General features: G+C 39.5%; 1 protein-coding gene across 5 annotated transcripts in view; it reads right to left on the reverse strand.

Moving 5' to 3' along the window:
* Positions 1 to 4779: 4779 nt before the first annotated feature.
* uap1 (UDP-N-acetylglucosamine pyrophosphorylase 1) overlaps positions 4780 to 25592 on the reverse strand; it is a 45910-nt gene continuing 25097 nt past the window's right edge. The window contains exons 4-11 of one of the 5 annotated variants that reach the window (XR_013579352.1): positions 25262 to 25434; positions 18765 to 18958; positions 18505 to 18645; positions 16148 to 16336; positions 12922 to 12969; positions 11086 to 11152; positions 6897 to 7046; positions 4780 to 6093 (exon numbers count right to left, since the gene is read on the reverse strand). Coding sequence is in view for 3 of the 5 variants with exons in the window: in XM_078561620.1 (XP_078417746.1) it covers positions 6001 to 6093; positions 11086 to 11152; positions 12922 to 12969; positions 16148 to 16336; positions 18505 to 18645; positions 18765 to 18958; positions 25262 to 25434 (905 nt within the window). In the remaining 2 variants the exon portion in view is untranslated. Of the gene's footprint in view, positions 6094 to 6896; positions 7047 to 11085; positions 11153 to 12921; positions 12970 to 14993; positions 15157 to 16147; positions 16337 to 18504; positions 18646 to 18764; positions 18959 to 25261; positions 25435 to 25592 lie in introns of those variants that run through there. The other 4 variants (XR_013579353.1, XM_078561620.1, XM_078561621.1 and 1 more) reach the window with 4 other exon arrangements.

The raw sequence follows: 25592 nt of genomic DNA on the forward strand, positions 1-25592 counted from the left end.
ACATATCCATCAACTCTTTTTCTGTTCTCTGCCCAAAGTGCCACGATCTCCACCATGGGAAGAGCAAGGAGGAAGGTTCCAAATCCACCCCAGCTGGAACAGGGATTGAACTCCATTCTGTTGGCACCAATCTGCTCCACACCAGCCCCCCAAATGAGTCCAAGCTGCTGTGGCAGCATGCACTTTGACATGCATGTTGTTGCCCAGAGATATGAATATTGATGGTAGAGGCTCCAATTTTCTTTCTATTACATGGAATCTCTCACTCTTACCACCTATCATTGGTGTATGTTGGAACGATTTACAGGTTGATACTCAACATGTTTAGTTGTGTTACAAATGCACCCTTCCTTGGCTTACGAGGAAAGGTTGAGCCTATACTGACTGGAGTTTAGAATAATACAAAATATTTTTATACATGTAAGTTTCTTCGGAGCCTGACAGGTAGATGTTGAGAGGACGTTTCCCCCTATTGGGTGGAAATCTAGAACTAGGGGCATAATTTCAGAATAAGGAACTTCCCAGCTGGAGATGAGGAGGAATTTCTTCTCTCAGAGGGCTGTTAAACTTTGTAATTCACTAACCCAGAGAACAGTGGAGAATATAGTCAAGGCTAAGTGAGAGAGGTTTTTGACTGTCAAAGTAGTAAGGAGTTCTGGGGCAAGATAGAAAAATGGAGTTGCGGCCATGATCAGATCAGCCATGATCTTACTGAATGGCAGTTAGTTTGAGGGGCTGAATGGCCTACTCCTGCTCCTATTTCTTATGAAGTCCTAGAATGGGACTTGAATCAGAGCTTCTGGCTCAGAGGCAGAGGCATTACCCATTGCACCACAAGACCTCCATCCATCAACTCTATCAAACATCAATTTGAAAAGTACATACAGGATTAGAATAGAACCTTAAAAAGGTCAATTTGTGCTACTTGCTCTCCTTTCTGCTTACATAATACAACATGATTTAGAAGTATAAATTAGTATAGTATTTTAAAAACATGGGCTAATGGCAGCTAAGCATCGATGAAGTTGTTCTTTTAATGGTGTGTAACATAGGCTCTGCACCTTATTTAAGTATAGTGCAAATTAGTCATAAAATCTATGGTTTGTAATGTACTTTGCCCACATACACAAATCCAAGGCCCAATTTAAAATATATAGCCTATTTTTTCCAGTAATGTGAACATTAACATAAAATTCATGTACATATCATTTGGACAGCAAATCCTTACATTTATTTTTATATTAAAGCACATGACCATTAGGTAATAGATATAAAACTGTTATGCAACATAGCAAGGGGATGTATCTTTTCATCCCTTGCAATTGGAGCTGTACAAATCTGTTCACCTTTGGAAACTTTTGAGCTCCTGGTAGGACAGTGGGTTTGAGGGGATTGTAATAATGGCCTTAGCTTCATAGCATCTGGGATCATTGTCCAGATTTGTTCAAAGGTGCGTAGAATGATATGTTTTACTTCAGTATTTTAACATACTTCTGGATGTAGCACCTGTGGGACATAGGAGAGCCTAATCATGTCCAATATAGTCTCCATCTAGAATTGGGAAAGGACCAAAGTTTGCTCCCCATTCTTTTCCAGGAGGTTCATTCAAAATCTTAGCTACCAGCATCATACATATATCATTTTATGGGGGAAGGCAGATGCAAGATGAAAGATCAGTTCCCAACAACATTAGAAAGTGATTGAACCCAACACAATGCCCGTAAAGATAGCTCATGGGATTATATCTTCCTCTATTACTCCCTCAATCTGATCCACAAGTATGTGGAAATGACTAAAGCAAAATTTCAAAAATACAATCAATTCCATTGTGTTGCACAAACTGCCCCGTGATGCAAATGAATATACGTAGCAATCAAAATAGTCTGTCAGTTCACATAATTTTGCTTACCTACTGTAGCTGAGAAAATGTTGGATGACATAGGCCAGTCTCTTCCTCAGCTGACATATCAAATCAGTGGGAAACTTTTTCCTAGCTAGCTATATTAATTTATTAAATGCTAAGTACTCTAAGAATGTGCAAACCCAGACTTAATGATTTTATTTCAAATTTGAACATCATTACAGGACTGCTGAAAGACAAATGTACAGAAACTACAGAAACTAAAGACTCTTATACGGCTTCAAGATGTCCGAAAGCATTTCAGAGCCAAGTTAATCTGGTTTTGGCAGTATTATTTGAGAAAGCAGTGATGGTCAGGAAAACATGATAGAAAATTGGATTAAAAACTGGTTAGATGGGAGGAAAGAGAGCAGAGTTACAGGCAGTTATCAGAGTGGTTGAAAGTGGATTGATGTCCCATGAGGTTCTGCCCTAGGATTGCCTCTGTTCACTCTAAATTAGTGGTTTGAATTTAGGGTTACAGAAACCAGTGTCCAAATTTGCAAATGGTCCTAAAATAGGAGGTATTGTAAATAATTGAGGACCAAAGAAAGTGGCTGGACAGATATTGACAAAAATGTAGGAATAGTCAAAAAGTAGCAGATAGAATTCAATGAGAAGAAATATGAGGTGGTACGTTTTGGTTAAAAAAATTATATTTTGAATAGGGGAAAGTGGTGTGATGTGGAGCAGTAAACAGATTTGGGGGTTCTAGGTCATTAGACCTTAAGAAAACCCACACGGATGATAAGATCATTAAAGAAATCTGATGTAATAATAGGTTTTAGCAAGGGAGATATAAAATATATAAGTTGAGGTGCAATAGGGACTCTACACGAATCTGTAATAGGCCCATAGTTGGGAGTAGTGCATAGTGTATACTTTCCTCTGGTTGGAGTCATACTTAGCACAAAGGAAGATGGTTGTGGTTGTTGGAGGTCAGTTATCTCAGCTCCAGGATATCACTGCAGGAGTTCCTCAGGGTAGTATCCTCGGCCCAATCATCTTCAGCTGCTTCATCAATGACCTTCCTTCCCTCATAAGGTCAGAAGTGGGGATGTTCACTGATGATTGTACAATGTTCAGCACCATTCACGACAACTCAGATACTGAAGCAGTCCATTTCAAATGCAGCAAGACCTGGACAATATCCAGGCTTGGGCTGACAAGTGGCAAGTAACATTCGTGCCACACAAGTGCCAGTCAATGATCATCTCCAACAGGAGAGAATCTAACCATTGCCCCATGACATTCAATGGCATTACCATCACTGAATCCCCACACTATCAACACCCTGGGGGGGGTTAACCATTGACCAGAAACTGAACTGGACTAGCCATATAAAAACTGTGGCTACAAGAGCAAATAACTCACCTGACTCCCTGAAGCCTGTTCATCATCTACAAGGCACAAGTTAGGAGTGTGATGGAATACTCTCCACTTGCCTGAATGATTGCAGTTCCAACAACACTCAAAAAGCTCGACACCATGTAGGGCAAAGCACCCCATTCACAAACATTCACTCCCTCCACCACCAAGCCTCCTTAGACAACACCTTCCAAACCCATGACCACTATCATCTAGAAGGACAAAGGCAGCAGACACATGAGAACACCACCTGGAAGTTCCCCTCCAAGCCTCTCACTATGCTGACTTGGAAATATATCGCCAGTCCCTCACTGTTGCTGGGTCAAAATCCTGGAACTACCTCCCTAACAGCACTGTGGGTGTACCTACATCACATGGACTGCAGCAGTTCAAGGCGGCAGCTCACCACCACCTTCTCAAGAGGCAATAAATGCTGGCCTAACCAGTGACGGCCACATGAATAAAAAAGTACCAACCTACGTTATGTGATAAAGTCTTGAGTAGAGTCCAGTAAGAACCAACCACCATCTGTCTCAAATAAAAGCAAAATACTGCGGGTGCTGGAAATCTAAAATACAAACAGAAAATGCTAGAAGTACTCAGCCAGTCTGGCAGCATTTGTGGATAGTGTGTGATAATGCTGGGTCCAATGTGACTCTTCTTCAGAACCATCTATCCCAGTTTGACACAATGTAGCACTTCTACCCCTAACACTTGCCAAGAATTTAAAGGATCATATTAACCACTCATGACATGGAGAGGGTCAGGGGTTAAATTATCAAATTAATGATAGTATGATAATCATGATGAATTCAGAAGAAACTTCTTTACCCAGAGACATGAAAGTGTGGAACTCACTGCTACATGTAATTGAGGTGAAAAGGTTAGATGCATTTAAGGGGTCGCTACATAAGTATATAAGGAAGAAGGGAAGAGAGGGTTATGTTGAAAAGCTTAGATGAAAAAGGATGGGAGGGCCTCAAGTGGAACAAACTGTGGTATGGGCTAGTTGAGCTGAAGGCCTGTTTGTGCTGGGGTATGTTTCTGTTTTTAACCAGTCCTTCATAACCAGGTGGATATTGTGGTGTTCAAGTAACTAACTCTGGAGATGAGAGTCCATCATTCTTTTTAAGTGAAGCTCCATTTATACTTCACCCAACAATACTTAAAGGGATGCCTCATTCAATTGGGGCATAGCCATGGCTCGCCTCGATTCCATTCCTATTTCCACTTGACTTCTCCAAATTGCATATGAACTTAGGCCTTTAAATAGTGAGGTGAAATTGCATCATGTGGATGGATCTGCATCACGCCCACTCAAATGCAATGGAAACAATCTCACAATCTTTCTTTTTTTCTCCCACTGTCCCCCACCCCCGACCAGATCCCAGATCCACATTATCAATGCCAATGTTTTCAGCAGGAGAGAACCTATTAACTGGAACTTGCCTTAAAAATGTAGAATAATTTTAATCATTTGTAAGGAAGTCACTGATTTAACAGCTATAAGATTAATAAGCAAACAAAATTAGATGATTTTATTCGACTGTCAAAATAATCAATCACTATAAAAAGTGTTTGACAAAGAATCAGCCATGTAGATCATTTTGCTAATGCTGCAAAAGCCACATATTCTGAATTTGTGACAATACATTTTTTCCCATTATTGAACACTCTGTAGATGTAATTTAATAGTAAAAAGTACCATCAACACCAATACAGAAAGAAACCATTAGAAAGATAGTTTTCATAATTGGAGCAATAAGACAAATGAAAAGGTGCAGCATCTTTAGAGCATGACTTTAGAATCCTACAACAGGCTAAGTAGTTCAAGATGGGTTTATTTCAAAAAATTTAAATTTGGCCATGCCAGACTTCAAAGGATCCTTTTTTTTTCCTAATGGGAGTTGTCCTCGCTCATTTCCTTACTGCATGACACCACTGTAGTAGAGGAGTTTAATCTGTGTTACAAGCCAGGGTATAGGTGCAGGATGTATCCAAAAAGAGAGCATGGGTTATTTGGAACAGGCATTAATAAAATTGGACTAAAAGCCGCAACACAAATTTAGCTTTTCTGGGGGTATAATAACCGTTACAGTCCTACTCTAATCTGCGGAAATTATGCTTTAAAGGCTCAGTTTCAAATATAAATATTCTAGTACCAATTGAAACCCTTCATATAGAACACTGGCCAGTATATATAAATATATATATGTATGATAATGCAATGACATAGATATTGTTAATCACAAGTATAAGCTTCATAACTCATAGGTGCTGTAACTGTGAGTTATGAAGATCTTCCCCACAAATTAAAGAAACAATTAAGTTGAACAGTCACTCAACATGATATTCTAATTATTGTATGCATTGCGGTTTTAAAAGAGTCAAATCAATTATCACATTAAACGTCACATTAAAATAAATTGTTTTATCCACTGTGAAATATTAACATTTAGACCTACAAAAATTGAACTATATCCAGAGAGCAAAACCCATTCTGAAAAAATAAACCAGTTTCTATAATAATGCAAGTAATGATTTAAATACTAAAACTGTAAAATAGTTTACTAAAATTTTCTTTCAAAAAAATATTTAAATTATAATTTAAGACCTGTTTGACTATAACTGTTGAACAATGTACAAATGTCCCAGTTAATTTTGTTGCGCAGTTTATTCATTGTAAAAAGATGACTTCAAAAGGATCCTCATATTCTGTTGCATGTCTCATTTTAGAGCCCATTTGCAGTCAATTCTTGGACCCCTTTCTCATCTATAATCAGCGGAGGTCGGAAGTCTCGTCCTGCAACATATTTATCCAGACCCTGAAACACAAATTTCAGTTTTAATTCTAGCAATGGGACTATGTAATTGTAAGATTAGTAAGAGAATAGTGCCATTCATATAAAGTTAAAAACATTTTCAGGATAGTGTTGTGGGTTATAACTGAGTCCTGCCACTTCTGGCTTTAAGTTTTCCTCCCTATCAGCCACTTAGAAAAATCCCACATGTATTGAGTATTGTTAGCCCTAGCAGGGGATGAGCCTACAGTGTAACACCCCTATAGTTTAGCAACTGACACAAACTTGCCAATCTCATGCAGATAGGTCAAAGTGGAAACTGGGTTGGAAAGTGTAAACAATTGTACTGGAGGGCATGTTCTTCTGATACTGGTGTTAAAGGGACACAATGGGATGATTTTTCAATGCAATAGAATTGGTTTAAATGCAAAAGGGTTTACAATTTTGCTGCACTGAAGAAAGTCATTCCCTCATTGTTAGGAAAAAGCAGGGTGAACTTTATTTTGTACATGAGCCAAGACATTGTATGTAGGCTTGGAATGCTCTATTCAGATACAGGGGAACCAAAAATCTTCATTCTTTGGCAAGCACGAAAATTTAATGAAAAACAATTTTTATTTATATTCGCTTGGTAGTACAGAACTTGAGTACTGCTGAAAAAAGAGACATGCTGACAAAGTTTTTCATCTTGCACTCATCAGGATTGTATAAATTGTTGCTCCCTTTGAAATTTGGTATTCTCGCATCTGTCCTGATGAGTGCAAGGTAAAAAGCTTCAACAACACATCTTTTTCAGCAATGCTTTATATTCAGCATTGAGTGCTTACCCCATTGCATTTTCAGATTTGTCCAATTAATTGTTGATTAAGGTAGGAGAATCTGCAGTACGTTTACACTGTCTATACCTTCCGAGGATCCTTGAATGGTTCTTGCTGCCTGTATGGCACAGGACAACTTTTCTGGTCCCCTGAAGTAATCTTAAAGTACAATACAGCCAGCATTTCAGTTACTTAATTTCAAAATCTCCCTCAATGAACATCCAAAAACAAAAGTTAGTCATAATTGTGTCAATTGGAACCTGCTCGTAAGTATTAAAATGAGGGCAGGAAGTAATGGTACAGGACAACTTTACATATATCTATTCGCACCCTGATGAGTACAAAAGATAATAAGACCAATGGCTTTATTCAAGAATTTAAAACACAGATGATATCATTTCAGAGAAGTGGATAGACAGTGCGGGGGGTGGGAATGGAAGAACTGGGGGCAGGAGAATGGGGCTTGGTCAGGGGAAAGTGGGTGACTAGGAAAGGGAGTGGGGAAAGAGACCAAAAGTCTGGAGGTCAGGGGAGAAGGAAACAGGCGATGGAGGATGGAAGCTCAGGGAGACACACTCGGGAGTAGAGAATTGAAATTCAGCTGGGGGAGGAAGAGAAGGAGATGGCCCTTTGTATGATCTCTCAATTAGTTAATTTTGATCTGCGCCAGCTCGTTTTGATGTGTGAAGTCCAAGTACAGACTGGTTCTGACTGAGGCTCTCAGTTAAGAGTTTTCACCTTCACACAGCCAGAATCTGAAGCATAGTCCAAGGAGATAGGGAGAGAAGTGGAACCCATAAGTGGCCTTGACTGAGGAGATTGACAGCACCTTGTAAAGTGCAAGAGGATTATGGCTCTAATTATAGGGTGAATATCAGTGAAATAAGATTACCACTAGTCACCTTAAAATAATAAAACATCACAAGGTGTTTCGCAGGAATATTGTGGTCTGAATCTTCTGGTTGGCGTGGGGCGGCGGGCCCCGTTCGCCGATGCGTAAAATGACGTGCCGTGATGTCAGGCGTGCGTCCCAACGTCACTGTGCATCACTGCGATCTTCAGGTCGGCACGCACGCACCGGAGTCGGCTGCGTGCCCGCCGAACTGTCAAAGGCCTGTTAAGGCCATTTAAAAACCAATTGTAACAATTAACAGGGCTGCCCGTTAAACGTTAAGGTTGGCGGGGGGCAGGCGAAGAGTCCAGGCGGCCTTTGCATCTTTCATGGAAGTTCATCCATGGGTGGGATGAGATTTCATGAAGGGTGTATAAGTTTAGTAAAAATTTTTATTGCAATTCATTGACATGTCCCAGCTCATGTGACACTGTCACATGAGGGAACATGTCTGAATAATTTTTTTTTTCTTTATTTCAATTTTTCAAAATCAAAGTAATCTCCCTGAGGCAGCTCCATGCCTCAGGAAGATTTCTGTGCTCTTCCACGTGCATGCGCAAAGAGCGCAGGCCCCGACTCTCCCTCCTCCCCCACATGCACAGGGAGTGCTCAGCGCTTCTGGGTACCCATCACGCTGGGTGGGCCTTAATTTGCCCGCCCGTGTAAAATGGCACGCAGCCGATCACGAGCGGCGATCGGCTGTGAGCATACCCACGCCCAACAGGGAGAAAATTCTCCCCTATAAAACAAAATAGGCCACTGAGCCATGTAAGGAGACATTAGGTTTGATGACCATAAGCTTGGTCAAAGAGGTTTTAATGAGTGTCGTGTCTTAAAGGAGGAAAGCATGGTAGAGAGGCAGAGAGGTGTAGGGAGGGAATTCCAGAACCAAGGACATGGGCCGCTGAAAACTTGGCCACCGATGGTGAATAAAAAATAAATAAATGCTCAGGAGGCCAGAATTAGATGAACGCAAGTAGGGTTGTGGGGTTAGAAGAGATTATTACATAGATAGAGATGGCTGAGGCCATAGAGGGATTTGAGAACAAGGATGAGAATTTTAAAATCAAAACATTGCTAGGCCAGGAGCCAATTTAGGTCAGCAAGCACAGGGGTGATAAGTATATGGAGCTTGGTGTGAGTTCGCACACAGGCAGAGTTTTAGATGACCTCAAGTTTACAGGGGGTAGAATGTGGGAGACCAGCCAGGAGTGCACTGAAAAGTTAAGTCTAGAGGTAACAAAGGCATGAATGAGGATTTCAGTAGCAGATAAGCTGAGGCAGGGTTGAAGTTGGCAATGTTATCGTGGGGGAAAATAGGTGATCTTAGTGATGACATGACTGGTTGAAAGCTTATTTGGGGTCATTTATGACAAGTTTGTGAAGTCTGGTTTAGTTTCAGATGGTTACCAGGGAGAGGGATAGGGTCTGAAGCTAGTGAATGGAGTTTTATTACACCTATTACTACCAGTTACATATAGACTGAATTATTGTATTACAGCTGGTTATGAGGGGAATCAAAGTGGCATCAGGAGCACTATTAGTCAACGATACAATTCCAGTGAGTTTCAATTAGTTACTGGTGGAATCAAAATTCTTCAAGCACCTTTGGCATCCACCATTCGCAGATGAACTTTTTATAAAGCTGCTGCTGCGAAACTAGGACCTAGTTTCTCTCCTTCATTTGCTACTGATAGGCTTACTAGTGTTGGAGACATGGGAGAGAAGCAGCCTCTGATTGGAGGAGCAGCTCCATGCAGAATCTTCCACTGAAACTCACCTGTTTGAATGGAATTTTGAAAACTGGCTCCAGGGGCCACATAGAGGCGCATCCGGCCCGTGGGCCATGCTTTGGACAAGTCTGATCTACAAAAATGCCCAGCACATTCGTGGTCAGCAACACTACATTATGCAAATGAACACTCACTTTTTGGCATCTGCCAAAATATCTTAATTTTAAGGCAGTTCACCCACACTCTTTAACTCAGCAGGGAAAGTAACTGGGAAACTCTTGGGAGATTAAGGCTACCATCTACAGTAAATACCAATAAATACTTGTGCAATTTATCTGGACACTTTAAATACTTATAACAGGGCCCATTTTGACAAGTCATGATGGAGTATACAACTAGAAATCTTAAAACAGTGTTTGGAATGCTCTGCAATATATTCTGGTTAGAGTCTTGAGGGTTGCCCATGTTGCAAAACTTGGAGGTACTAGAGAAAGCAGGTACCCAAAAGCAACTTGGAACAGGCTGGCAACTTAACCCTCCAAGCAAAGGGATGATTTAAAAATGGCCGTAACTGGCTTGGCATTAACAGGGAGTTAAAGCCTGTTACGGCCCAGTTATGTCAATTTGGTCTGATGAAAATTAACTCTAATGTGTGGAAACAAAACCCAGTGATACTGCCCGATGCCATGGGTGCAGGCTAGAAAATAGCTCATTGACTTAAGTGAGAAGTGGAAAGATAGGGTTCCTGGGTGTTGCGTGCAGCCCAAAACCATAATCTCTCTTTCAGAGGTCCTGAAAGCCTTCTGTCTTCAATCCTCTCCTTGAAGCTCCCAGACTTCTTTCTATTTCTCCATACTTGCATGAAGTACGTTTTCTCTCTTACCAGACTCACCCTTCAGGAATGGGCTTCCTTAATGTAACTTATCAGTATGTTATAACATGCATCCAAGATTAGTTTCTTAAAGTGAAAACGGACTACACAGAAACCTGCACTTAGTGTTATGGCACGAGTGGGGGTAGGTGAGTGTTAAGGAAGGGTGGAAGCCACCATAAGGGACAATCCTTTCAAGGGGCAGACCATGGAGAAGCAGGGAGAAAGTCCCAGGAAGAGGTTGGTATCCTTCCAGGACTCTGCAATATAATAACCTACCAGAAGGGCTTATGCACAAATTTGTCAGAAGCATGAGAAACATGTTGTATTGGAAACCTTGGCAAGATCTCCACAGAGCTGATGCTTCCTGGGACTCACCTGACACTAAGCCTGAAGATAAACCAGTACACCTAGCACCATGTGAATGCATTATCATACTCACTCAGCAGCTCGAGTCATCCACTGCTGAAAGTTTAAAATATGTGCAAGCTCATCACAGTAGAACATTGAACATATGGCTAAATTGATTACTTCATACAAGACTTGTTAGATCGGCTTTATATAAGACTTGATAAACTATAAATAGCACGGTTTGTGTTGTATTTATACTATTTTGAATAACTGATTAACACACACTAATTCTTTATATTCTTTTACTTCTAAGGCAACCACTTCTTGCCTGTGTTAAATAAACAAACTCACCTCTCCAGCATAAGATACAAGTGCAGAAATTTCACATTTGATTGGAACATCTGTTAACTCCTGCAGACTGAAAAGTAAAATATGATTTTTAGCAGCTTATTAAAAACTCACTCAGCAAATGCCAAGTCTCCTCAGAATCTATCACCACAGTTCTTGCTTGGCACCTTTTAATACGTCATTTTAACAGACATTGAAAGGCTCATGTTAAATCAGAAGATGATATTTGGATTAGAATAGTAAACAAATATATGCTCCATTTGGAAGTGGTTGGAAATACAGGAGTATTTACATAACTTGATGTTACACAGGTGTGGTTTCTACTTCTCTGTAGTGCTAAAATCAAGTGGTCTTATTCACGATGGATCACAGTTGTTACAAAACCACCAACAACTTGGGAGGTTTCACAGATATGGTGCACATCCCTGTCTGGGCCATGATCTTCTGCAATTGGATCAAAACAGAATTATAAGTGGAGGGAACATGTTCCATTGAACATGTTAAAAATGTAAAATCAGGTTGTAAGTTGGAATAATGGCAAATAAAAATTATTGTTTTAATAACAGAACTATTTTTTTGTTCTTAAGCATTCAATTGAAAGGAATGTGATTATGTTAGTACATCAATGGGATTTATGTTTATTTCAATATCAGGAAGTAAAGGCTGGGTTTGGAAGAAACACTGTAAAAAGAAAAGTGAAACTCAAAGTGAATTTGGGTGCAATTTGACTTTCAGGTAACTTTGTGGTGTATGAGTGCACTCCATTCAGTAACCCTCAACACTAAAGGAATCAAATGAATGACCTGTAATTTTAAAAGGGAATTTTGACTGATGTACTTGCGGATAGATTCTTTAGAAGACACAGCACTGCTGAAATATAAGCCCAAACCAACCACCATTACTCAAGTTAACATGCTAAGAAGTGTTCAGGCATGCAACCCTTGTTTTGTGTTAGTATGTCTTTTCACCGCCAATCTAACAAGGCCAGCATTTACCTGCAACTGCCAATGTCTAAACCCAGTTGATGCATTAAAGAACTGCATTATGAAAACAAAGGCATGGGTTATTCTCTTTTGTTCAATGTCATTATCTATATTCTATTAAGGAACCATCTTTTTCAAAATTCAAACTGAGAAACAATAAATATACCATTCTTTAAAAAAAAGGGTCAAATCCAATATTTCAGTGGTTTGAGGTTGTGTACACCCACGAATGGAATGATAGCAAACAGTGAATCACCAAGCAAAATAAAGTGCCAAGGATTGTAAAATTAAGAACAAAATGTAAAAAAAAAACCAGCATGTCTATTTTTGCTTCCTGATATCTTGAATATCAGTCTGGATAAGTACAAGGCAACTTTGCATTACTTTTGTATTGTTCACAAGAAAGTCTGATGATCTGGAAAGAATATAGAGCTCTTGTGAAAATAACAGAACTTGATCAGATGTGTGGGTGACTACCCCTCACATACTCCTAAGTACTGACTCATTTAATGTGTAGCCACAAGGGAACAGATGTTCTTCTGCATTTAAGGCATCTCCTACAGATTTCTAATGCAAAGATAATAAATTTGGACTTGTATAACAAATTGGATCTTACACAATCTATATATGCCCTTTTAACACTGCTGTTATAACATTTTCAGAGGGTAATATTCATAATGTTCATAGTAAGGACCACAATTAAATATACAAAACATGTTAATAGAATCTTGCATTGCTTTATGAACATTTACACACTGGCAGTACAAAAAGGCAAGTCCTTCTCTACAATTTTTTTTAAGTCAGCAAAGCAGCCATGACCCATCACCATGCATTAAACTGAATCCAAGATATTTACTTGTCATTGACAACAGCAGCGACTGCTTCTGACATTCTAGTTGTTGAACTGTCACATGGGAAGAAAAAGCAAGTTAATGGGAAAATAAAATGCAACAAAACCACAATGTTACAAATAAATTTGGGATTAAAATAAAACTGAATTAAGAAAAATGGATAATGCCGGAAAGCAAATTTTAATAAACGTGAAAGACCACAATAAAGGATGGATAACAAAGACTTTTCCCTCACTGCAAATTTTTCCACATTCTCTTCCAAAAGATTGTGCATTTCTTTTTTCAAACTGTGTAATAAACCAGATTAGCTAGTCTATTGTTCAAATGATCAGTTAGAAAATACTAGACACCTCAAACAGAATGTAGACATCATAGAAAATTATAAATAAGTATTCATTGTATATTAAACTTTTGTAAAAAATAAAGATATATTTTATAGATTACATCACCAGCAGTCAAAATATACAGGCCTTTTATTACAGATCCATATCATTTGAGGAAAATAAACTCTATAAAGATATTTTTATCCGCTGGCATTACTTTACAAACAGGGGAATGTGAAGTTCAAATTTCCATACAACATGGTAAAGGAAACTTCAAAAGAAAAATGCACATTAATTATGATGTACCCTACAGTTAGTTTGAGAAATTGGGAAAATTCATGAGAACTCAGAACCGAGAAAGTCTACCATGAGCTATTACCAAATTGCATGCATAGGGGTTGTTGTATTGAGGTAGAAAATTTTTATTTTCGATAAATTATTCATTCATGGGATGTGGGCTTTGCTGGCCGGGCCAGAATTTATTCTGACCCCTAGTTGCCCTTGAGAAGGTGATGGTGAGCTGCCTCCTTGCAGTCCAATTGGTGTAGGTACACCCACAGTGCTGTTAGGGAGGGAATTTCAGGTCTTTGACCCAGCAACAGTGAAGAAACTGTGATATATTTCCAAGTTAGGATGGTGAGTGACTTGGAGGGGAACCTCCAGGTGGTGGTGTTCCCATCTATCTGCTGCCCTTGTCCTTTAAGATGGTAGTGGTTGTGGTTTTGGAAGGTGCTGTCTAAGGAGCCTTGGTGAATTCCTGCAGTGCATCTTGTAGATGGTACACACTGCTGCTACTGTGCGTCGGTGGTGGAGGGAGTGAATGTTTGTGGATGTGGTGCCAATCAAGTGGACTGCTTTGTCCTGGATGGTATCAAGCTTTTTGAGTGTTGTGGGAGCTGCACTCATCCAGGTAAGTGGGGAGCATTCCATCACAATCCTGGCTTGTGCCTTGCAGATGGAGGACAGGCTTTGGGGGGATCAGGAGGTGTGTTCCTCGTTGCACGATTCGTAGCCTCTGACCTGCTCTTGTAGCCACAGTATTTATATGACCAGTCCAGTTCAGATTCTGGTCAATGGTAACCCCCAGGATGTTTGGGGATTCAGTGATGGCAATGCTATTGAGCGTCAAGTGGCAATGGTTATATTTTCTCTTGGAGATGGTCATTGCCTGGCACTTGGGTGGCGCGAATGCTACTTCCCACTTGTTAGCCCAAGCCTGGATATTGTCCAGGCCTTGCTGTATTTGAACATGGACTGCTTCAGTATCTGAGTCGTCACGAATGGTGAACATTGTGCAATCGTCATCCCCACTTCTGATCTTATGATGGAAGGAAGGTCATTGATGAAGAAAATAAGCCACACAGGGCTTGGGAAACATTTCACATATTAACTGTTTGGAAAGCTACCTCAAAATTAAAAACTAAATGTCATCGTTTACCACTATAATTGTTTACTATCAATGATAGCTACCTTTGTGTGAAAGCAAAAGCACACATCATGCACGTAAAACACACAGGTGCACCTAGATTTTCTGATTGTTGATATTTTGACACTGGTGATAACCCATTTATGTTCAATGGCTACTGTAGCTATTAATAGACATCAGTTGGTAAATTTAAACTTCTACATCCATACTGATAACTACTGTCAACACAAAGATGCAGCTACCATGGATCAAATGAACTGGAAGGCTGTAATCCAATCTGTGTTCAGTTAACAGCTATAAACTTTTTAAACAGACGACCATCTTGAAATCTCTGCCTTTCTTCACATTATAGGAGTCGCTATTCCAGATGCTAATGCTTATGCAATGAAATATTGCTGTTCTGCAGCAATCTATTGATGTATCTTTAGAAGCTTCCTGAACAAATATTGCAGGTAGATGAAGACAGCAGGTAGCCTCTGACAGTAGGGTTTCTGCGGATCAATTACAGCAGCCAATCAGATCAAATCAGAAAAATTTTTTGTTGATTACTTTCAATTTTATATCATCAGATGCTTAGTGGTGTAAAACCATGTAGAAGATAGAAACACATTGGAAGTTTGAAAGGTGAATTTTGCACTTGGGAAATTGAGACACAGTTTATTGAGAGGGGAATTCATCTGCTCACCCAATTTTTTTTTAAACATTCATTTTCAGGAAGTAGGCATCACTTGGCAAGGCCCACATTTATTGCCCATCCCTAGATGCCCTTGAGAACTTTGTTCTTGAACTACTGCATTCAGTATGGTGAATGTACCTAAGCACATTATGGGAGTACCGTGTTCCAGAAATTGACCAAGGAACAGTGAAATGTTCAAGTCTGGATAAAAGCGAAATACTGCAAATGATGGAAATCTGAAATGAAAGCAGAAAATGCTAAAATAACTCAGCAGGTCTGGCAGCATCTGTGGAGAGAGAAACAGAATGAATGTTTAGAGTCCGTGTTACTCTTCTTCAGACTCTGAAGAGTCATACAGACTCGAAACGTTAACTCTATTTCTCTCCCCACAGATGCTGCCAGACATGTTGAGTTTTTTCCAGCATATTCTGTTGCTATGTTCAAGTCTGGATGTGAATTGGAGGGAAACTGGGTGGTAATCGTCTTCACGTAAACCTGCTACCCTTGTCCTTCTAGGTCATATAGGTTGTTGGTTTGGGAGGTGTTGGTGAAGGAGCCATGGTGAGTTGCGGTGAGTTATCTGGTTTTATTCTGAATCTAAATGTTTGCTCTAAAATTTTCTGCAGAGATTTTGGTTTCTACACAAGCAGCCATTTTATTGTATTTAAACCAAACTTAAAAACGGAGGTGATGGTCATTCCATGCACCTGTTGCCCTTGACCTTCTAATTGGTAGAAGTCACGGGTTTGGGAGGTGCTGCCAAAGAAAGGTACACTTTATAGTTGAAATTTTGCTTAATTATATACCTGGGAATTGCAGGAATCCTTGTTCCATTTTCATCAACAAAGTGTCCGCCTGCATTTAGCACCCAACGATGGTGCAGGGACATCAGTGCATGGCGTGCTGTTGTAGGTGTGTCTTTCCCATTCTGACTATCTGCATTCTTCAGTGGAGAAAATTCATCTTCTCGCAAGACTTCAAACACTACAAATTTCCTATAAAAATATATTTTAATTATATTTATAATGCAGAAATAGTTATGATTATCCTTTCATATACAAAGTGGTTTGTGAGTCTAGAACTAGGGGATACAGGTAAAATTTAGGGGTCTCCCATTTAGGAGATGAGGAAAAAATTATTTCTCTCAAGATGGTCGTTAGTCTATGAATTTTCTCTCCCCAAAGAGTAGAGGAGACTGGATCATTGAATATATTCAAGGTTAAGATAGATAGATTGTTGACTGACAAGGGAGTCAAGGGTCATGGGAGGCAGACAAGAAAGTGGAGTTGAGGCCAAAACCAGAACAGTCATGATCTTATCAAATGACGGAGCAGGTTTGTGGGGCTGAATGGCCTACTCCCGCTCTCGCTCTGAATTCTTATGCATAGCATGAAAGTGATTCCAAATGCCACACCCAAAAGGAGACACACTATAGATTGTTTGAAAATTAATAATTGTAGATACACGGGAAAGCTTACAACAGTCCAAAATGATAGGGTAGTGAACCTTATTTACCTTATTTCCCTCCTAACCCTGGAAATTCAAACTACTTGATGATTAGGTACTTTCCCCCTGAACCACAAGAAACACTTACCAAAAGTATAGGAAAATTTAAAATCAGATATATGAATTGGCTGGATGAGAAACATTGTGCACTTATAAATAATAAAAGGTATATTGAGCAACTGAAGCTGTGAGGAACCTCTGCAGATAAATTTATTTGAGAGAAAAACTCAGATGAGCACCAAATGAAATTTATACCATGAGATCCATATCATTAGGGTGCAACATGAGAACAGAATCATAAGAAAATTGATGCGCAAATGTACATGCCTTGGATAAGTGCAGCATGACACCTAGAATTAAGCTTAACCAAGGGCTCAGAATGATGAAAAAAAAATCACACCCATCTCCTGGTGGCAAGATGTCTCAAAAAATAACAAGACCATTCATGGGAAGTACTTTGAGATGGAAAGAGCAATATAGGGCCTTAAAGTAAAACCCTTTCAACTCAGTGCTTTAAACTATCAAGGGTGGAATCCAAGAAGAGGATACTATTCTCTTCCCACCCAAAGTCTAGAAGTTTTCCACTATTTTGTCCCTTTTGGGTGTCAAAATTATGACAAAAAAACTAGGAATTGCCAAAAGACTCAGCATTCACCAGAACAACTGGTTTTGGCTGCTTACAGGCACAAAAAACAGTACTGTATCTTGTTTGCCAAGCTGACTCCCAAGGACACTGAAGCCAAGACCACATTTAGTACAAAGTCTCAACACTCTGCCTTTACACTGGATATAATAGAACTTCAATCTGACATCAAATTTACTTTTATATTTTAGTTTTAGGAAAGAGAGCATACTGCTCCCCAAGCTCTAAAGCATTAAAAAAATAACCTATTAAAAGGGAAACACAGCTCACATGCAGCTAGCAGTGCAAATCGGATCTTCTGGTCAAAAAAAATTGCTTGCATAAGAAAAAATGAAAAGGCTGAATGATGCAAGACAAAACCGAAAAGGCATAAATCATAAGCTAAGGAAAACGTGAACTAAACAAAATCTGAGGAAATGTTTTTCCAAAGTTGGTACTAACTGCCACCTAGTGTTGTGAGTATTAAATCATTACAGCTCAAAATGATTCTCCATTCAGCACGAAGAAAGAATAGGAGTTTAACATAAGTTAAACAAAGAGAAACTCAGTAACAAGGGACTCTGCATGGTATTGATGATTTTTCCTATCCACAGCAGTCTTATGAATTATGTTTAATGCATGCACAAGAATTGTTTACACTCTAAATAAATGGACGGGCAAGTTACAAAAGGGATGACAAAAGACACAATTGGGTCAAAGTATTTATCCGACAGGTTCTCCCAATGGCTGAGAGGGTAAAAGGGCTGATGGTATATTAAATCATAATGATAATAACCGTTATATACCCTGGTGTATTAAACCATACATATCAGGGAGGTCCCAGGAGTGGGCAAGGCTCTGCTGCCCAAAATGCCACACAGTCAAATAACTGTCGATACTCAGTAACTAGGCTCAGAAGTAATAAATGGCAACATGACAAAGGTATTGTATAAACCATCCCAAAGCATGAGCCCCTGCTTAGAGGAGGAAGAGAAAAAAATGTATAAAGACAATTTTATATACAAGAAAACTTACCTTGAAAACTGAAAGATGTCAAATACAAATTTTTCCAATTTGATTCCATTAGGACTGTCTGGTTTAATTTGCTGCCCGTGATCATCAATGTAAGGAATTTTCTTCTGGGCAACATGGTGTCGCAATTTAGGTTCATAGTCTCTGACAGAAAAAAACAAAAACTTCAACTCATTCAGCAGCATTGAAACAGTCAAACACTTACATAATGGATTCTGAAAGCAATTATATTTTGTAGAATAAACCCAAATGCATTAACTTACTTAACAATGTTCTTTAAGAACTGTAGTGTAAAGAAGTGGTTGCATATGTTCCCTGCATTGAATGTTAGACGTCCATCAGCATTCCTTCTCTGTGCAGTAACTAGGGTGATCTCACTGTATTCCACAACTTGATACAGACCATTTACTTGACATACGACACCGACAGCCTCAGTTGGATTTGTCTTTTCTACTACCTAAATTTAAACAAAAAATATCACAAGAACCTAGTATTCAAAGCTATAATATTTCATAGCTACAGGAATCAAGATGAATAACTCTAGAAATTTAGCCAAGATTGCACAACCACAAAATTCCCCCTTTAAGCATCCTCATTGCCTAATATTATATAAATTGAGAGTAAAGTTTAAAGTTTGCATTTATTTTGGCAAGACCAATGAAACATTGAAAATCTTGGAGAATGTATATAAAAACACTGGGATACAATGTGAACACTTAGCCTGAATTAAAATATCCATCAGTACAATCACAGCAGGAAACATGATTAAAATGTTTTGAGTTTTTTTCCTTTTGCAAGTAAAACTTTAAAATATTTCTTTGAGTGATATTCTTGTGACGATTTCCCCCCCAATGCTGAGAGATACTAAGGCTTGATTCACCCACTGAAACGGAGCATTGCAGGGCCTAAAATGGGAGTGCTGCATTTATTGCCCTGTCCCCTCACCTATCCCATATGCTGCCATTTTTTCCCCTCTGAGATAGTACTCATTAGTTATGAAAATAAGGGTTCTAACGCATCAATTGCAATTCTGGAGGTACAAATGGACACAGCATGTGCTGGGCACACTCCGCCCATTTGGGCCAGTTAGTAAGCAGTGCTATTGGCAGCCTTTAAAAAGATTACTGGAGCCTGTGCACAAAATGGTCCAAGCTATTTTTTTTTTTACTGGGGCTAGGAGAACCAGAAATGTGGGTGCACAAAAGTCATTGTGCCCTGCTTGTTTGTTCATACCCCCCAACAACTGTCTCTCCTCTCTTACCTTCTGTTGGTCAGCTCAGCATGGGAGCCAATCAGTTATCCATTCCCCAGAACTGTCAGGCTGTAGAAGGGCACCACAGCTTGCAGACAGGATAAAAATTAATCCAGAGCCTCCCAATGATTCGAGGAACTAGAGTTAAAAATGAGCAGGCATGCTCTACCCATTCTCCTTAGGTATTTAAATTCAGCCATATTGGCAGAACAAAAACTGTGCAGCTAATAATCTCTGACTTCTAAAAGATGCATCCCTTATCAAAATCAGACCAGTTACTCAGTGCAGAAAGGAAAGATTGAAAGGAAAGCAAAGAAAGTAATGTTTACTATTTATCAAGAAACATAAAACCTAGGCTATGAATGATCTGATTGCATAAATCCATGAATTGGCATCATAAATCACATCAGGAAGCATAAAAAAAGCTGAAAATGCAGGATTATGTTCAAATTTCAAAATACTTGCATATATTTTAGTTGCATTCATTATGAGAAAATGGAATAGAATGAATGGCTACAGCACATAAGGAGGCCATTTGGCCTATCAAGCTTTTGCTGGCTCTCTGCAAGGACAATTTAGTCACCCATTGCCCAGCCTTTGCCCCATAGACTTGCAATTTTTTCCCCCTTAATATTTATATTGGATTCCCTTTTGAAAGCCTCAATTGCATCCTCCTCCACTACCCTTTCAGGCAGTACACTCCAGTTTGCAACCACTCACTGCCTAAAAAAAATTCTTTCTCATGTTGCCTTTAGCTCTTATGCCCATCACTTTAGAGCAATGTCCTCTGGTTCTCAACCCTTCAAAAAAAAAGGCCATTATGCCTGCATAATACGTCCACAGATTTATAAAAGGTAGACATTCTAATTTTTGAAAGGACAGAATGAAAAGACAATTTACCTTAACTCAAAATGGAGTCCAAAAAGTCAGATGACTTGTGTGTTTTGAACAGACACAGAGTCAGAAATGTTTGGACATACTTCTGGAAAGTTACTTAGAATGTAAATGCCGCCCTAGGTGTTGATGATCGCCCCTCTCATTTCAATTGAAGAGACTTAAAGTAACAAGAGTTGTTAGGCTTGCTGGCCCCATGAAGATGGAATTACAAATAAAGACACTCAGAGGCTGTTCACAACTGGAATGTTAATGGCTTTAATTAGTGGGGCGGGGGGATGATTCAATTGAAGGGAAGTTTAAAAAAAGCAAAAAGAAGTGAGAGAGCAGAGGTGCAGGGTAGTGCAGAGGCGATTGATAATCAAAGTGTGACAGGAAGGGGCAGAAAATATAAGCAGAAGAGTGCAGCAGGAATCAGAATGGGCAATATGGTAAAAAGTCAAAGCTTAATGCTCTTTATCTGAATGCATGCAGCATTTGTAACAAGATAGATGAGTTGACGGCACAAATAGAAATAAATTAATATGACTTGATAGTTATTACAGAGACGTAGTTGCAGTGTAACCAAGACTGGGAACTCAATATGCAAAGCTATTTAACGTTCCAGAAAAATAGGCAAAAAGGAAAAGGAGGTGCGGTAGCTTTGTTAATAAAGGAAGGTATCAGTGCGGTGGTGAGTAGTGATATAGCTACAATAGATCGTGATGTAGAGTCAGTTTGGGTGGAAATAAGGAATAGCAAGGGGAGTTGTCTATAGGCCCCCGAAGAGTTGCCTCACTGTTGGACAAAGTATAAATTGGGACATAACGGAGGCGTGTAAGAAGGGCGCTACAATTGTCATAGGTGATTTTAATCTGCATATTGACTTGACAAATCAGATTGGAAGGGGTAACATGGAAGACGAATTTGTAGAGCTTATCAGGGGTTGTTTCTTAGAGCAATACGTTGCTGAACCTACCCGGGAACAGGCTATTTTAGATCTGGTAATGTGTAAAGAGGTGGGATTAATAAGAGATATTGTAGTTATGACCACAGCACGGTAGAATTTAAATTCAGTTTGAGGGCGAGCAACTCGGGTCTCAAACCAATGTTCTCAACTTAAATAAGAGCAATTACAGAGGTATGGAGAAAGTGTTGTCTAAAGCGGGCTGGGAAAATAGACTAAAGGGGAAGTCAGTGGATGAACAGTGGTAGACATTTAAGCAGATATTTCATAACTCTCAGCAAAAATTTATCCCGGTCAAAAAGGATGAACTACCCATGGTAAACAAAGGTGGTCAAGGAGAGTATCCAATCAAAAACTAAGGCATACAAAGTGTCAAAAACTAGTGGTAGGCCAGAGGATTGGGAATTTTTTAGGAACCAGCAGCGGGTGATTAAAAAGCTAATAAAGAGGGAGAAAATTGATTATGTAAATAAATTGGCAAGAAATATAAAAACAAACAGCAAGAGCTTCTACGGGTATATAAGAAGAGTGGCTAAAGTGAGTGTGGGACCCTTGGAGGATGCGACTGGAGGACTGATAACGGGGAACAGGGGAATTGGCAGATAATTTAATAATTTCATAATATTTTGCATTGGTCTTCACAGTGGAGGACAACATAAACATCCCAAAGGTATCAGATAAGCGAGGAACTAATGGGAGGAAAGATCTTGTAAACAGTCTCTATCACAAAGGACAAAGTATTTGACAAATTAATGGGACTAAAAGCAGACAAGTCACCAGGACCTGATGGGATGCATCCAAGGGTTTTAAAGGAAGTGGCTGCAGAGATAGTGGAGGCATTGGTCAAAATATTCCAGAACTCACTGGATTCCTGGACGGTCCCAGCGGATTGGAAAACCGCTAATATGACGCCCCTGTTCAAGAAGGGAGACAAAAAGCAGGAAACTATAGGCCAGTCAGCCTAACATTTGTCGTTGGGAAAATGCTAGAGTCCATTGTTAAAGAAGAAATAGCAGGGCATTTAGAAAAGCTCAACTCAATCAAACAGAGTCAACATGGTATTGTGAAAGGGAAATCATATTTGCCAAATTTGCTAGAGTGCTTTGAGGATATAACAAGCAGGGTTGATAAAGAAGAATCGGTAAATGTAATGTATTTGGATTTCCAGAAGGCATTCAATAAGGTGCCACATAAAGGGTTATTGCACAAGATAGGAGCTCACAGTATTGGGGGTAATGTATTCGCATAGATTGAGAATTGGTTAACACACAAGACAGAGTCGGGATTAATGGTCTTTTTCAGATTGGAAAGACGTAACTCGTGGAGTGCCACAAGGATTAGTCTTAGGGCCTCAATTACTTACTACCTATATTAATGACTTGGAGGAAGGGGTGCAGAGTGTAATGCATCCAAATTTGCTGACGATACAAAAATAGGTGGGAAGGCATGTTGTGATGAGGACATAAGGAATCTGCAAGGGGATATAGATAGGTTGACTGAGTAGGCAAAAACTTGGCAGATGGAGTTTAATGTAGGAAAAGTGTGAGGTCATACACTTTGATAGGAAGAATCAAATTATTCATTAGAGTTTAGAAGAATGAAGGGTGGTCTTACTGAAACATACAAGATTCTGAGGGGGCTTGACAGGGTAGATGCTGAGAAGATGTTTCCACTCATGGGGGAAATCTCGAACTAGGGGACATGGTTACAGAATAAGGGGCCACTCATTTAAAACTGAGATGCGAAGGAATTTCTTCTCTCAGAGGATGTTGAATGTCTGGAATTCTCTACCCCAGTGAGTTGTGGAGGCTAGATCACTGAAAGTATTTAAAGAGGAGGTAGATAGATTTTTGAAATATCGGGGAGTTGAGGGCTATGAGGAGCTGGCACGAAAGAGGAGTTGAGGCCTGGGGCAGATCAGCCATGATCTCATTGAATGGTGGCACAGGCTTGAGGGGCTGAATGGCCTACTCCTGCTCCTATTTCTTATTTTCTTATATCAAACATCCTCCATTGAGAGACAATATTGCTTAGCCATCAGCCCACTGTGTGGACAAATGGAAATGGCAATACTGTTGTCACATGACAGAAACTGGCTCTTGATAAGAAATACCTTATTAATTCACCAGGGCAGCCCAGAGGAGTCAGCCTGCGATACAAAAATCAGAGGAAAGCAATCTCGCCCAGCAAAAAGGACGGACCCTGGCTAGAAAATCCACCACAGGTACTGAATTGGAACTAAATCGTTTTACCTGCAAGATTATATTTTTTTGCTACAGAAGTTCAATCAATTCAACTGGAAAACTGAAACCTGCTTTTGCTTGGAGTGAACCATTGTGAATTCATCACCAGAAATCTTTGACCTTTAGTTTTTTCTTCAGGAAACCAAAAGAAAATTCTCAGGCCTGCAATGTTTCCAACCAGAGAGTGCACCTCTTAACACCAACAGGTGGTGTCGCCAGATACCAGCTGTTGCTAAATCGTCTTACCCGGCCAAGAACAATGTTGCGTATCATATTTTTTTTCCCCTTACACAGAAATGTCCTTTCCATTCAATCCCATCTGGGTACCAATTCTAATTTTATTTTTGCATCCAGTATTTAAGACACACTAGAGTCATAGAGCATGAAAGGAAGCCATTAGGCCCATCGTTGCTGTTCCACTTCTTGTGAAAGAGCAATCAAATTAGTCCTATTCACCTGCTCCTTTTTCCCATAGCCCCATAATTTTTTACTTATTCTCCTCAGCTTCCATCAGGCTCCTTTACTAATTATCTTAAATTGTGTCCTCAGATTACAGACCCTCCTATCAGTGGAAACATTTTCTCCTTAACCTTCTTCGTTTTAAGGAGAACAATTCCAGCTCTCTACTCTTTTTGCAAAACCGAAGCCCCATAATCCTCATAATTCTGGTAAATCTCACTTTGCATTCTGTCGAAGGTCTTGACTTCCTCCATAAAGTGTGATGCCCAAAATTGAATACAATATTATAGTTGAGGCCTAACAAGCGATTAACAAAGATTTATTCACACAGTTAAAATTGGGCCACGTGCCTCTACACCATGGACTCGTAAGCTTTAACATTCATCCACATCTATGTTTGTATTGGTGGGCAGCAACTTATATAATATGGGATGGAATTTCCAGCCCAGCCCACTGCCTGGGTTGTCCTGTCTCACCGAAAGTCAATGGACTTTTGGCTGGGCCGCTGTATCTCCCGCAGTGGGTCCCACCAGGACAGGGCCAGAAAATCCCAGTCAATTACTTTATTGGAGAGAAAATCACCAGAATAAGATAGATAAGAAAAAGAACGTGCATTTATATGGCACATTTCATGATCCCAGGTCAACCCAAAGTGTTCTACCGCTAATTAAGTGTCTATGAAGAGCAGTCACTATTTTAACATAGGAAACACACCAGCCAATTTTCTGCACAGCAAGATCCCACAAATTGCAACAAAACAAATGTCTCGATTAATAGCTTAATGTGTTCCTTGAGGGATAAATCTTGATCAGAACAGCAGAACAAGTCCCCTGCTCTCAATGCTGCGAGATCTTTTAGGTCTACCCAAGAGGGTAGACATCTCATCTGAGTAAGTTATAAACTGGATTATACAGTAAGTTCAGGGTGCCAAAAGAAATTGAGTACAATATTAAAATATACACATACCTTGGCTCCACAGTCAGCTTGCTGCTTCACACAGAAGCCAATGAATGTTGGATCTGCAACTTTAACAAGAATATTGTCCACACAGTACACATGAATAAAACCAATGCCTCGTTTTTCCATATCCTCCACAATCTTCTGATTTCGAAGTGCTCGATAAAGACCACCATTCCCATCTGTGAAACAGAATATTTTATATACATCAACAGTTCTTGGAATGTATACAGTACAATGGCAAGCTTCAAATTATGTATATTTTAAATTTGAAGTTTGGTTAAATTTCCAAAAATAGTGGATAAAAACTAACAAACACTACAAATGAAAAAGCAATAAT

Source organism: Cetorhinus maximus, chromosome 17 (genome assembly GCF_964194155.1).
Source record: "Cetorhinus maximus chromosome 17, sCetMax3.hap1.1, whole genome shotgun sequence".
NCBI lineage: Eukaryota > Metazoa > Chordata > Chondrichthyes > Lamniformes > Cetorhinidae > Cetorhinus > Cetorhinus maximus.